This window comes from Opisthorchis viverrini, assembly GCF_000715545.1.
Source record: "Opisthorchis viverrini unplaced genomic scaffold opera_v5_58, whole genome shotgun sequence".
NCBI lineage: Eukaryota > Metazoa > Platyhelminthes > Trematoda > Opisthorchiida > Opisthorchiidae > Opisthorchis > Opisthorchis viverrini.
Window position 1 is genome coordinate 320113 of NW_008751716.1, and position 15056 is coordinate 335168.

Sequence of the window (15056 nt, forward strand, 5' to 3'; positions counted from 1 at the left end):
AGGTAGGCGATGGCTAAAGAAGTTATGAAGACATACTGATCATACATGCTTGCGCAAAGCGATTTCGAGGCGTCAACGGAGTCATCTTGTTTGACAACAAATGACAAAACATCGATATATAGGGGTTGGCGATCTCGAATAACTCAATTCACATGTTTGTTATCTCTGACTGCGGTTCCCGCCCCAGTTTCTAACGCCGGCAAAAGAGCCAACGATAAGGAACACAATAGGTTTGTTGCGAACATGCGTGCGAATGCAGAACTTACGAGGAACCTCATGCTATTTGAATTTTACTTTCATCATTTCAGGCTGTTGCTGAATTGTTTGAATGCTTGATTGGCCTGGGTACTTGCCGGCTTTCCTATTGAGATTTCGGTGGAGTTTTAGGGTCTCAGTAGGTTTCGAGCTTTCTGGATTGCTCTCAGGAATCTGACCTTCCTGATAACGTTCTCTTCAGATTTGGGTTCACCAGCTTATCCCAATCAAAATTAAAAACTAAATACGCGTTGTTGAAAATAGCATAGCAAGCAAAAACCTCTAGTGAATATGTGATGACGTGAAAAACGGAAAGGCCTAAGATTTGTGAACGAAACTATTTGGGTTCGACTCGTTCACAAGGCTTTGCTCTCTTGTACTTGTTTCAAGTAAGCATAATAGAAAGATCACCAAAGGTATACAAGTTCCTAACGAGAGGAGATTCAATCACAAACCTGTCAGCCATCAAACAACTAGCCTTACTTTGAACTGCGAAGGCTGATCAGTATCGTGCTAAGCCCTTGTGGAGGCAAGTTATGTCACCTGTTTTAACGACCACAGGTGCACGACGCAGTGGACACTGGTTGCTCTAAACTACTACCTCAAGTGCTTGTTGATATTCCATCACTAGCAGACATTTCGCAGTTTCAGTTAAGTAATTTTTCACGTTTGATACCTGTTTAACTGTCACATATACGGAAAGCACTGCAATGGGTTGTTGAGCTAAAAAACCTACAGGACTTCTGACAGATGGACTTCTGACGGACCAAGAAATGATGAGCCATCCACTCGTTGGCGGGCTGAACCTTGGTTGAACAGTCAGTTCAACTTGAATGAACAGAGTAGTGTGGGTTGAAAATCTCCTTTGGTTAAACAAAACAAAAAATCCATTGTTTTGTTTTCACTTCTTGCAGTGTGAGTGACAATCAAACTACTTGTGCATTTGAAGGAAATGCAGAGTCGTACGCATACCTTGATTCGACGATTCCAAATTCCCACTTTTAATCGACTTTTCCATCCAAATGAATATTTTGGTATTGGTTTTTTTGTGGAGGTTACAACGTACCGTACTATTTGCACACGCATAAATAGTTTTTTTATGGTCAGTTCTCAAAATATTGATATGTACTTTTGCGCTGTAGCACTGTAAGTCTTTCGCGATTAAGGCAGTCTGGCATTAAGATAATCTAGTGATTTGATCTGATCGATACTAGAAGACAGAAAAGTTACTGTGCTTCCTAGGCGTTTAGATAATTTGCACCTAAATGGAGATGACAGCTTAAACAAGATATTTCAGTAGGAAAACTGGAAGTTATTTAGGCAGTCAAAGTAATATCTAGTATTCTACGTTTGTGGCGTGCTCTTCTCTGGTATGCATCGTACTTTAACAAGCGCTAGATAGAACGGCAGAAGACAAATTTTTCTATTACTCACCATCCTTCTTCCGTTCCCAGCCACATGGTTGGACGGTGAGGATCCAGAAGTCTCGGGTTCTTGTCTGTTCTTGCCGGTGCTATATAAGGTAGAAGTTTGAAAAGACACCACAAGCAAAATATCAATAAGGCTGGCAAAAATGAGTATACGAGACTATTTGCTGTATACCCTGGATACTTAATATTAAACACAAATTTCCAAGAGATGCCACTTCCATGAAGCGTCCAAAACAGCACTCCTCATTAGCGTCGGTCCTCCAAAGGAAGACCATCATAAGAAAAGGCCGAATGTCCAGTTTATTCAGTATGGTATCAGTGGGCATTTATCAGCTAGCTTAGCTAGTTGTGTCCTACTCACTGACATTCAGATAGCATCCTAAAATATTTTATAAGTCTTTTCCAACAGGTGTTGAAATTCTTCCGTGGGACACAAGTTCTCAACCTACTTAGGGAGTGGTAAAGCCAGCTGTGAGTTGCAGTAATAATAATGCGAATCACTTAAGAAGGCCAAAAACTTATCCCTGATTGAAAAAAGTTCAAACAACAGAATAAACCGTTTAAAAACCAAAAGTACAAGCCTACAAGAACGTCCAGACTATGAGAAGAATGATGGCGGTTAAACAAAGCATGCCGCAACAGCAGTGTCTTGTGAAAATGGTCTTCAACTGAAGCTTCTACTTATGTAATGCTGTGCATCAAAAACTCAAATGGTGTTTCTTCTTTCAAGGAATCCACTTTGTCTTTTTAGGGAAATCTCAAGCAACTGTTTGGAGATGACAGCATGTTTCCTAGCGCAGATCACAAAAATGAAGTAGGTTTACTTCGGACCAGTTCGAGCTAGTTGGAATAGACTTTGTTGCTTTGGTCTCCGTTTGTTTTTAAAATTCACTAACCTGGTTACTTCGCCGCTTGTCCCGATGGAGTTTTTGTGTCAGAAGCAAGACGCTGTCCAAGACTAAACTCACTGTTCAAAAACTGTTTTCGAAACAGGAAACCACGATTTTCTGATCTAACAAACTGGTCATAAGACTGCTGTTGAAGACTCTCCGACAGCTCAAGGTTGGTTTCGTCCTGCTTGGGGCTCGTCAGACCAGCACTGTCCTTAAATTTCTGTCCATCAGTTATGTGTCTCTTCCACGCGGACTCAAATTTTATGCGATTCGTTCACTGACAAACTAAGTTTCTTTTAACCTGAAACTCAACCGAACCAACTGGGATAATACACGGTGATATTTCGAGTATTCTACGAAGTGAAACATGAGGCGACCTTTGTACACAAAATCCAGTTGAGGAATACCATAAACTAGAGGTCTACCAATTTTTCAATTAAGTGTATTTTTAAAACCAAATTAGCTTGCAAATGAGTTATTTCGAGGGTGATATTTCGAGTATTCTACGAAGTGAAACATGAGGCGACCTTTGTACACAAAATCCAGTTGAGGAATACCATAAACTAGAGGTCTACCAATTTTTCAATTAAGTGTATTTTTAAAACCAAATTAGCTTGCAAATGAGTGTATTTCGAGGAAACCATATTCCTAATTGTCTTCACTCTGGAGGCATTGCAGGCAAAAGGGATTGACCTCACACTTTGCTGAATCGGTTGCCTGAAGGCCCTGTTTGTAAGCCCTCTTTCAGATTGATAGGTTAAATGACACGGCACAGAGTTGTCTCAAAAATAACCTGTTTTTGGACGGCATATTGTTTACGATCCTTCAGGGTACCGAATAACATAGGAATCCCGTTCCTAATTTGAAGGAATACTTTTTTCCACGAGTTTCTTGGACAGGTCAGTTTCATACTCGAAAATGCCACTACGAGCTGTTTTAGGCACTTTGAGAAACCATAGTTTAAATTGCATGAGAAGCTCAAGCCCCTTCACACAAACTCACTCACGATCGGACAGGATGAAATCGGTAGTGGCGTAATTCGATGTTGCCTAAGTTCGCATCTCTAGTGACCGAATCCGTCAGCCCTTAGTCTACCTAAACCATCAGCTGAGTGTTTTAACACATGGTCATTTGATGCGGTGTTTGGTCGGACACCACACCAAATCAGCTGTTTAAGGTGGTTCTTGTCACGTTGGGTCATGTGAACATTCCCAGAACATGGAGCAATTCATCCGATCGATTTCAAAATCCATACATTATATCGTGGAACTCCACGACTATACCAGTCGTAGGGTGATGACTAGATGTTAAAGAACAGCTGTTTAACTGTTCTAAAATTTTCGGAAATCAAACTCACTTTCAATTTCCACTGTGGAGTTTGGAAGATCATCGGAGTTTGATTTGGAATTCATTTGTGTATTTTGACTTGAAGTGGATGTTTCTTCTTGTACATCTTGTTCAGCCTCACTGACATCACTTGAATCCGAAGCATCAGATGCCGGGATTTCCGGATCGTTCGTTGTTGTGTCGACCGGTGCAGCTGCCACCCCCTCCACCTGATCGACTTCTGTTTTCGATGACTCAAGATTCACCGTCTGTTCTTTGAACTGGCACGGTGATGGACTGGACACCGAGGTAGATTGGTCAGGTTTGAATAAAGTCTCATCGGACGGATGTGGCGTAGCTAATATTCCCGCGTTGTCCAGATCCATTTGTAGACTCTCTTTAGCGATGGGCGTATCGGGTGGTGTAGGTTCAGCAGATGGAAGGTGGATAGTTGTGTCCTCTACTCCCGGTTGATTCTCCATCAATGCTTCGGTTTTCGTGTCTGTCGAACTGAGACTTGAAATATCAGTGAACGACTCGTCGGTTGATTTGGAGGCAAACTGTCGAAACGGATGCACAGATTTAGTCTGTTTGGCTAAACTTTGACTTTCTGCAGTTCCCTCTAGGCCATCCTCTGACTTTGACAGAGTCATCCGTTGCCGTAATAGACGCGCCTTTTCTCCGGCCGTACGGTGTTGTCCACTAGCTCCAGCGATATTGCCCGATAGCCTGTAAGAAGAACATGGTTGTCGCGATGATGGTATCCAAAAGTTGTATACTTTCACATATAAAAAATGAAACCGTATAGTCTCATGTAGTTTTAGGCATACTTTTCAAGTATATTTTGATGGATTGAGAGTTGCATGTGTGAATAAGCCACGGCAGTCTATTAGAGACAGAGAGGGAGTACAATTCGCCAACCTGTATTTCCTCACTAATTAAGATAGGGTTAGACATGTTTTTCATCGTCCCGAAAGCTACTGCCGTCCTTTAATTAGCCAGTAGGACCAGTTCTTGAACTGTTGAATTCTTTCCTTTACGCATCACTCTGAAGAACGTAAAATCATTTGGACCAGTTTAAGTTCATCCTCGTAGTAGGTCCTCACTTACAAAGATGAACATTGTGTGTGCTTGGGTTACCACGCTCATCCAAAGGTGGGATAAATAAAGCTTTTTGTGCCGCTATAGTCACCTGAAATAACATTGACGTTTGGTGACCTGTTCGATACCACAGTGTGTTGACTTCGTCCCTGGTCGCCCGTTCTCGGTAACCAGCACATCAACGGATACCTCACCTAGAATAAAATCTGACTGTAGTGAAACAAACTAAGTCGCACTACCATACGATATCACATCATGAGCACGTCATGGAACAACCTAGTTGGGTATGACAGTTTACCATTGAGTTTTTATTGTCGACTCCACCTAGCTTATCCAGTTTCGCTTCTACTGTTCACCTAGAGCTTCACTGACATAGCATGACATGGTAAGTCGAATAAACCACACCACGATAGTATGACAGAAAAAGAGAGACAGGTATCAGATATCTAAAATTCATCATAGCCTGCGATTACTCACCTAGATAAACAGGCTTCTCTTAAGCACGAAAATGCACCAAAGAAGTTCTTCACTCGGGAGAACTTTTGCCTCCTGTTCGTCTTCAAAGATTTAGTGTGCCAGGCTGTTCGGGGTAATTAGCTGTGCACCACCAAACAGGCTTTTTCAATTTTCCTATCATTATTCAACTGCTGATATACATGAGCAGGAATAAATGGACAAGAGACATCTTTGTCTGACGTTTCATGGAAGATTTCTCGTGTGCCCTGTGAGCATGTGCATACGTAGAATGAATCACGTTTAGGAACTAACTAGACATTTTCAGGCACACAAGCGTGATGAAACAAACTGATTAACTGAGAGAGCCACACAACGCCTTGAGGTCGAAGGACATCGAGACTGTTAGTCACATGCGAATATAATACCACTATAACAACGGGCGAAGTGTACAGGTCTAGTCAACATAGCGTCTAATTTCCTGTTGTAGTTCACCTTTAAACGATATTAGATCAGTGGTGTTAGAAGTGTCGATACAGCGGAAAACCGTGTGCCTACGCATATTCACTGTAACTACTCCAGAAAAAGCTCCAGTATCCTGAAAGTATTAATACATTAATATATGTTAATATAATAAGCGTTCATGCAATATATTCAGGTGAACTTTTGTACGAACAAGAGATTCAGCTGACATTCGATTATCTCCCGTTAAAATCGAATGTATTTCATGTTAATTTCAATATACAGGCTTTACGAACATTTCAGAGTGCTTTGCAATTGCGTTTTTTCATTAACAGTAACCTCCAAAATTAACCGGAACATTTGAAATTACCTGTCTTATCAAAGTAAAGCGAGTTTAAGAGGCCCCAAGCAGTCGTGCCAAATTAGTACTTCTGCAAGATTTCTATCGCGCGAAGGTGAAACCTCGGATGATAATTTCGAATCATGATAATTTTCCACTTGTGTACACTGAACAATGCCGGTCTGACTTCGTTGAATGTCCCTTCTTCTGCTTTTACCGGGCTGCGTGAAAATCAGCGACATTTATTCATAAAGGAAGCTACTCACAAGTTTTCTGAAAACTCTTCGACAACCCACGACCGGTTTCGCCCTTCTTGGGGCTCATCAAGTAGGCGCAGTCCCCGAGTTTCCGTCAACCTTATGTTCTACTTGTGAGTAGTTTCCTTTATGAAAATATACTGCGATATCTCGAATATCGTGTCAACTAAAACATGAGGCGCCCTGTTTGCAGCACATTCGGTTGTAGAATATCATAAACGAGAGTTTCAGTTGAGTCTGTCGTGAAAACCAAATTGATTTGCAAATGAGTGTATTTCTCGAAATCAGAGACAGTGTTTCCGTCCGTCTTTAAAGGGTTCAACACTCTACCTCCGAACACACGAGGAAGTGGTCTCGGGCAAACTTAAACAGAAGCACATAATCGCATCATGGCAAATCATGCAGTTGGTACGTGGCCTGTGATTAAAACATCCTCTGTTTGTATAGCCGCGCTATAGGCTCTGGGTAAAAGATTCACTTTGTCCCTCCATTCGGCTTACATACACATCCCAGCGAGGTCCTGCAGGGTGAATGAGCCACCAGTGTGCACGTGGTTAGAATCATTACCAGAAGGCGCAGAAGGCTGCGTGCGCCAGCTGGCGTTAGCATGACCACAACTATTCCCTCGAATAAGACCCTACAGTAAGTCCTGGGCTATCTGCCCTGAACTTCTGTGTAATTAAAACTCAAACAAAACTTTGTGCATTGAGTGTGCAAATGTGTAAGCCGCAAGTTTTGTACTATTTGGGTAAATATAGGGTCCAAAGAAGATAGAACCTCGAGAATTTCGCCTTGCTGATGAGCCCCAGAAAGGGCGAATCCACCGTGGGCTGCCGAAGAGTTTAAAGCAACCTTATGAATAGTCTCCTTCTGCCTGATTACTTCAGATTTTCGAAGCTCCTATTTCTTAAAGTGTGTAAGCTTTCTGGGCGACAGGAAGTCGTGAGAGCCTTTATTTTTGGGCTCAAAACCAGGCAGTCAGGTTACTCAGTTAATCTAGGTTGTCAAAACCTATGACCAAGTTGTTTGTAATTTGGAAGAAATAATCCTCTGACTATTTTTCTGTAAACAGAAACTAGGAGACAAATCACCTGGAAGCATTAGTATTCTGCGATTCAAGCAGAACGAACGTATTCGAATTCTCCGATCTGGGGATCTTTCAGATCTAGAAGAAAACCGCCCTAAGTTCAAATGTCATGTGCTGTACAGGGTCGATATAGAATAATCTTTCAGATCTAGAAGAAAACCGCCCTAAGTTCAAATGTCATGTGCTGTACAGGGTCGTATATAGAATAAAATATTTCACAAGGAAAACACGCTCAGACAACGCACTATATCGGTCCAAAGACCCGAATGAACCGTTCGGCTAGCCGGCATTCTGAAGATTGTGCTAGTTTCTATCTCGTACGACGGAGTATGCTTCTGTTGTGGATTCGATGTTAAGCGAGTCTATAACATGTCAAATAATTGACGCACAGGATTTTCCAGGTCACTCTCAATGAACTTGAGAATATCACCTCACGGATAGCATGTTATTACCTTGTTCTGTTGGTATTCTGCGGTTCTACATGAGGCGTTAAAGACGAAGCGAGGTAAACTCCCACTTTACTAAGATGAGTAAATATGAATCTTGGATGGTGTTAGGAATATTTCACGCTCATATGTGAATTATTAGTAGGTTTTGCCGTTCCATACTGAAAACCTTAAGGGACACTGAAAGCACTTCACGGAGGTTGCATCAAGTCGATAGTTGCTCATTAAGGAGGAACCATCTTGATTAATACTAACCGGAAATTTACTCTCAGTACCTCTCTCTCTCTCCAGTTTTCTTTAGAACGGCCTGAAATGCTCTTTTTGTGGGGCACAGTAACAGCTGGTGTGAAAAGTTTGGTGATCCGGTGAGAAAAAAAGACTGTCCACACTCTGGCTACAACGAGATCAACGGCCATCTGGACGATGAACACTCGATATGGTTCCAGAGTATGGTTGAGGGCGGTTAGGGCGTAACCGCACTTCGAAACTTTTATTATTAAAACGCCTTTAATACGCATCACAGAAGAGTTGTGGCTCCTTAGTCACTGCGGAACGGCTGGAAATAAAAAGTGCATCACCCTTCAGTGGAAATCGTGACATGTTGGCAAGCCATTCAGCTTGTTCAGGTGTCCACAGGTTCTTCCCATGGACATTATCATCATCATTATCCCGCGGACAAAATAAAACGGATCGGGCTTCTGACAACAGTTGTCATACCAAAACTAGCAGGAAATTAAATAAATACACAATTTAACCTGCTGACAGTGAGGAAGTATTTGAGATTATTTGAAGGAAAACTCATTCTGCAAATGAAGGCAGCTTATACTGAAAAGGTGACAAAGACTTGAGAGCTGTCTCATTCTTCGTGGAGTCCAGCAGCTGCGCATCTTTCACTAGTCTCGAATCCGCGTCTTCTAGGCGACATCTTGCCCACAATCTATAAGTGGCACAAGCTGTACAGCCGTCGGCGAGAGAGTTGTCCTTGGTGGGCAAAAATGGACACAAACGAAAAATAATGCACCGTTTCGACTCCAACCTACCGCTTGAAGAGCTCGGATCGATAGCTGAGACAAACTCAGATGCCTGTTACATTCTGAGTCCCGAGCACCGCGGTCATTTTTCAAGTAATCCACCCCACCTTTGGCTTCCACCTCAACTGGAGACTGGTGATTGACATACAACAAAGTGAGGTTAGAATTCAGAAAGCGAAATCAAATAACAACCACATATGAATACGGGGAAATTCTTACCGCCTGGATGTTAGGGGTGTGCATCCTGGTACAGCACAAACACAGGTGATTCTGGAGTTACAGCCAGACAAAGGAACGTTCAGATTGATCATCGGTTTCGGATGCAGGGATAAAAGGCAAATATACCCGGTGTACCCATCCACCGCGCAGATCCAGACTTCCTGAGGACTGGTTTTTGTGAGGGGAACCACTTCTACCACTGCAGCACATGATAACTGGATGGAGAAAAAATAGGGGAAAGATGATCACCCGATATTACAGAGGAACTTGGCGGACAAATTCAGTGTCTGAATCGGAAACCTAAACAAAGTTTTGTCTTTTTCCGACGCGCATTCTCAGATATCAACCTGACGTATTTTGGATGAACGTTCACAATTAGAGTAGTACGGTGGACACAAATCTAATGGGTTCAGTTGGGATTCAATTGCCAACGTTGTTGCTGTTTACCCATCAGCATGCCGGTTGTTACTCTGTGCTCTGCAACATCGGATTAGGGATGTGGACTAACACCGATAATTTTTGAGATTCGACAGTTTGCCCCAAAAGCGCTGAACTGTGCGTTGAATGAAGAAGGTGTTACCACGGTAGCAAGTTGATACCGAAGCACTAGATATAACTAATCAACCTCTCTATGTCCTCAACAAGCCTGATTAGAAAACAATTTGTTCTCTCTCTTAACGCGGCCTGAATGATGGCAGTAACATAAGGACATGTGGCCAATTTCGGAAATGTTTGGAAAGCAATCAGTGGATGCACTGCTGTGCAGCTTCGAATCTGGACAGATAGATTCGGCAAGGGGACTGGGTAAGTCATCAAACTGATCAAATTTAAAGGTAGACCGCAGTGACAAGACACTGACTGCATGGTACAAACTACACGGTACAGACCAGAAAAGTATAAGAATTTTGAGCTGTGGACTTCATGTTGAGTCGAAAGAAACCTTCAAGCATCTCAGTGAGCGGTTTGTGGACAACTGTTTTAGGTCGCCTAAGCTGACCCATAGTGGTGTGCTTTTTCCAGTGAAGAAAAGTCCTTAACGGAAGTGAGTGGATGTACAGTGCGAAATCTAAACTGCCGAAATCCGCATATCATCTTTGATTCAACCTAGTCGTTTTACTATTTATTGGCCCGAAAATACCAACAAAATTTTGTAGACGACATCAAAGAAGCACTGTTAACTAAATAGCCCTAAAACGAAAGGACAAATTCCAACATCCAACTCAGAATGATATCAACTTCTCCCCCATTTTTCTGACCCATAGGTCGTACGACTGGGTCCCCCACAAACACCACGAACAACCTCCAAGCAATGAGCAACACTGACTGTTAGTTGCAAAGGATATCACTGTTTGGTGCTCCGTCTAATTCTAAAGTCGATTGGTCTAGTGACATAATCCAAATCGGAACGCTGACCACTAGGTTTTTCCCAATGCTTTTTAAAACGACAAGTTTTCACGATCAGCTCTAAATAACTGACTGGAGTTGAAACAAAAGGACGAAACCTAGTGATTTGTTGTGATAATGGAGTAGCTGTTCTAATGTTTTTGTCGCTTCACAAAGTTGAGGTATTTTCTAGTCTGGTTTGGATTACTGGTGAGCCCTTGATGGCAGAATGTACAGACACTACCGAATTGGGTCGTTCTCAAGCACACTACGATTTTCGGAGGAGTATTCCATGGAAGGCTATTTTGTCGTTGTTGTCGCCACTGTTTTTCTCAAAATATTCTGATCAATCGACGGTTTTGGAGGATTGACTCCTGAACCAAAAACAACAATCCAAGTTTTGTTACTTTCTTCCACACGTGTTCACGCAACCAGGACATCTAATTTCATTTTGTCTGAGTATCAGCGAATACTCCAAACCTATTATTTTCTGGTAATTCATGACAATCTTGAGAGCCTACGTGGAAAGTTTGTGGAACGTTTATTCTAATCATTTCCCCTCTTGCCTGCGGAAACAAAAACAGAGAAGTTGGCTCAGTCTAGATGATGGACATTGATAGGGTGTGGCCCAGTGATTTACCAGAAGAAGCAAAATCATACAATTTTACACAATTTCTCCGTTACAAGTAAATCAATACTATCAGGCTTGTCAGAATCCCGGTGCGCTCCATAATTCAAAGGCTGCACTGTTAACGAACGCTTTTGTGTCAAGTCCGTTGGTTTGTAGGAGTTTGGTCAGGTGACAGATGATGTTGTAAGTACTGCATAGCGAAGATACGGTTACCAAATTGGATAAATAACCAAACAACTATACTGGACGATCATACATGTTTCCCACTTAGAAGAACTAGTTAAAATGTTTCGGAGAACATCTCTGCAGGTAACATCTCAATAAGACATTGTAACAACACACGAAATGTACACAAAGTATTTGCCCGTTTAGAAGGCGTACTTGAATTCCTGATAAAGTGCGAGGTATTTCTAACGCTCCATAGAACCGGGACGTTCGTTTGACAGAACCTGGAGAATGGCATGATAAGAGATGGAAACAGGACATGTAGCATGATACCAAGGTCATTGAATACAAATAGGTCAGGTTCAGTTTCCTCCCGGGTTTGTGATACCACAGAGATACGAAAATCAGTAGAGGAGCTCCATTATCTACTCCGATTTTAGGCTTCAAATAAAACTACAGAGATGCGCAAGCCTACAATGATATAGCCACTGATGATTGAAGAAAGTCTTCCATGTACATGCAGTGCTTTTGGTTTTCACTGTATACACCCGCTTTCCTTTCGAACTGGGCACCTACAGGCCGTGAATCCGGCGATTTGCAAAATCTGAGAAAACTAGAGGAAAAGCCTTAAGAAAATCATTTATTTCAGAATCAATTGCTTCATAGTGAAGTGTGCCGCATGAACATGCGTGCGGATCTGGAAAAAGTTCCAGGCAGCAGCGATAGGAACCTATCTGGACCTTTGCGCCATTTCCCATATCAATAGACCGACAAATCCGTTTTCATGCATCACCGGTAAACGAAGCATCAAATTTACAAACAACCAGTTTCGTCACAGTTGGACGAAGTGTGTTCTCAGGTGGGCATCAGATACCAAGGAATTCGCTGACCACTGATATAGTCAAGCTTTCGTCTTCAAAGTGCAACTTCTCTTGCTCTGGCACCTAAACGAAGCATTCCATTAAATCTCCCTGTGACCCCGAATTGACACTGGTCTCTTCTGAACGATGAACAACTGATCCAGTCGTAAATTTCGCGAACGATCCAATCCTCATCTTGATGATGTAGACGCACGAAGGCGCTGTAAACATGACCGCCTGAACTCTACTCACATCAGATAAAAGTACACTCTGTAATGCCTATATAAACCGCGGAAAAAGGAAGAGATAAGATTCATTTCTGGTCATAGGCCTCATTTTTGAGTGTTAAATGTGAAATAGAAATTATGGAGATTAGGAAGCCGATGGGCATTTAGTGGCAATTTTGCGAATGGCTATGTATAAGTAGTAAAAATATCTCTTAGTTTTCACACAATCATGCTTTTACGAAATGGTCTTCGAAATTTTTATAAAACAAATTTACAATAGGTGATCTTGCTGTTGATTTGCATTTCAATTTTCTACAGTATCTTCCCTAAAGATTTCAAAGAACACTAGAGTTGTAAAACTTTCACGAACGGTTTGTAAGGCCACAGGATTACATTTGGAATAGTATGGGGCTCTGTATCACAAAATACTCGTCCTCTTTCCTCTTCAGATTGGTTTCACCCGAATACTTCAACTAAGTAATTTTGAATTACTAGTATTCAAGAACATTCTGAACGTTTTCTCCCACGTTTTACAACAAATCTGAACAGCAGGCCGATCAAAAATTGTCGCCGCATCGTTGAGAGGAAGCCATAAAACTGTAGGCTCTTTAGCGAGAAAAAATACAAAACGCGCCGATTGTTTCGTTATCTCTAAACGCATCTGGGATTAATATCAAACAATTGCAGGTTGATGTATAACAAACACATGTGGGTAGTTAGCGAATCGGTTGCGTCCGAAAGCACCTGTGTTTGAACCCATGTTTATTGCTATCTGAATCATTTGGTTTAATTACAGTGCATCGCACAGATCTTCTGCTTAGAGGCATAGTTTTGTTTCCGTACGCCAAACCAAAAGGGAGTTTGCGTCGATTGATGACTCACTCACCACGGGCTGTTTGGGTCTATTAGTCATTCGAAAATGTTTTCACTTGGCTCGATGTGAATATGTGAACGACGTAAATCGATGGCTGGTTGCCAACCCCACAATAAGTTCGCAAGAGAAATTTGTATCAGATCTGGCCGCGGCGGCTAAGGCTAGCGGTTCTCAGGGCTACAGAGATGCGAGCCATGAATTTTCAGTCTGGTTGACAATTTTACACCCCACTGTAGGTGTTTATGCAACCGAATGATAACCCTGTTCACTGTGTTGTTTGTTCTAACCAGCAGCAAACTACACCAAGCAATCTAACTGCGTGTAGAATGTCGAATTTCAGTTATCAATTCCAGTCGACAAACAAACCCAAATTAAGCTGAAAGGGCGTTAAGCACTGTTTGGCTTTGGGTCAACAGGTGGGCTTATTCTACAAATTTCTAGTACGGTGTTTCTCATAGGTGATCATGTTGGTGTGCAGGGGATGATACGCATCTGTTTGTGTTCAGTCGGCTCTGTTTATCGAAATACTGATTTCGATTGCTGTGACCATCCATTCAGACAGTCCCATCTGCAGAAGTGTTTACGACATCATCCACAAAAACCTTATCTCACAATAACGAAACTCTGGATCCTAGATGTGCGTTTGCCAGCATATTGCTCCTTAAGTTAGCATCTGAAGTTGCTTAGGAAAGTAAACCTAAGTGAGACCATATGTATTACATCCCATCACGTTAAACTGAAAACCAGGCCAGATTAGCCGATCAAGTAACTTTGAGCTAAGACTCGTCTTAGAACGACTGTGAACAGTTGCGATTGCAGAGAGAAACATGCTCATTGCTCATTACGATCGTCCAAATTTCCAAACAGGATCCACAGTTTTCAGCCTGAGAATCCCAGGGGTTTGGTGCGACAATCCGTTGACGTCAAACCACCCAGATTAGTCTACCTTACTGTGTACAAATCTGCCCAGAGAGAGAGAGAGAGAGACAGAGCTATACGTGGAAAGAAGATCCTAAGCTCCTATCAGATAGTTATCTCTCTTCGGACGAATCTCACACACCAACGAAGCAAATTATCATTGTTCGTATGTTCCCATGATCTTCTACACATGCTCTGTCCTCCTTCAACCACCCATATAGTGTGGTGAAGCAACTCGTCGTAAATCGGAAGGCTGGTGTGCTTTGAACTGAAATACCTGAAAGAGAGAGGATGGAAGCCGCAAATTTTTCTGAAAATTTTCTACAAGTCAGTGAAATATAACCTAAAATCACAAATCCCACTTCGTACTACTTGATAACCACCCTAACTAGTCGGCTACTATCGTTAGAGCTCAACGCTGAGCGTATTCTAGGGCGTATTTGGAGACGTTGGCGCTCACAAATCCGAGCCAAATGAATCGTTCTCTCCGTTTTGGAGCTCATCAAGCAGCCACATATGAATAGCTTAAAGCACTTGCTGGACAGTACAGTTCTTCTGTAACTACTGAAAGGCTAAGTTTAAATATTTTATCTGCCAACTTACTCAGCTGCCGTTTCAACTCCATCACCGTACGTTCCCATTCCTTCCGCTTTGCGTGAGTGGGGAATGTAAGCTCATAGCGTTCGATACCTTCTCTG

The 15056-nt window shown here is 42.1% G+C and overlaps 1 protein-coding gene across 1 annotated transcript in view; it reads right to left on the reverse strand.

Annotated features, from left to right (window-relative positions):
- The window catches only part of T265_03907 (hypothetical protein), a gene marked incomplete at both ends in the record, with an annotated part of 78083 nt that overhangs the window by 31070 nt on the left and 31957 nt on the right, over positions 1 to 15056 (reverse strand). Inside the window, 5 exons of the mRNA XM_009168508.1 lie at positions 1690 to 1768; positions 3936 to 4633; positions 9301 to 9515; positions 11696 to 11763; positions 14962 to 15053. Of these exons, the coding sequence (XP_009166772.1) occupies positions 1690 to 1768; positions 3936 to 4633; positions 9301 to 9515; positions 11696 to 11763; positions 14962 to 15053 (1152 nt within the window). The remainder of the gene's footprint in view (positions 1 to 1689; positions 1769 to 3935; positions 4634 to 9300; positions 9516 to 11695; positions 11764 to 14961; positions 15054 to 15056) is intronic.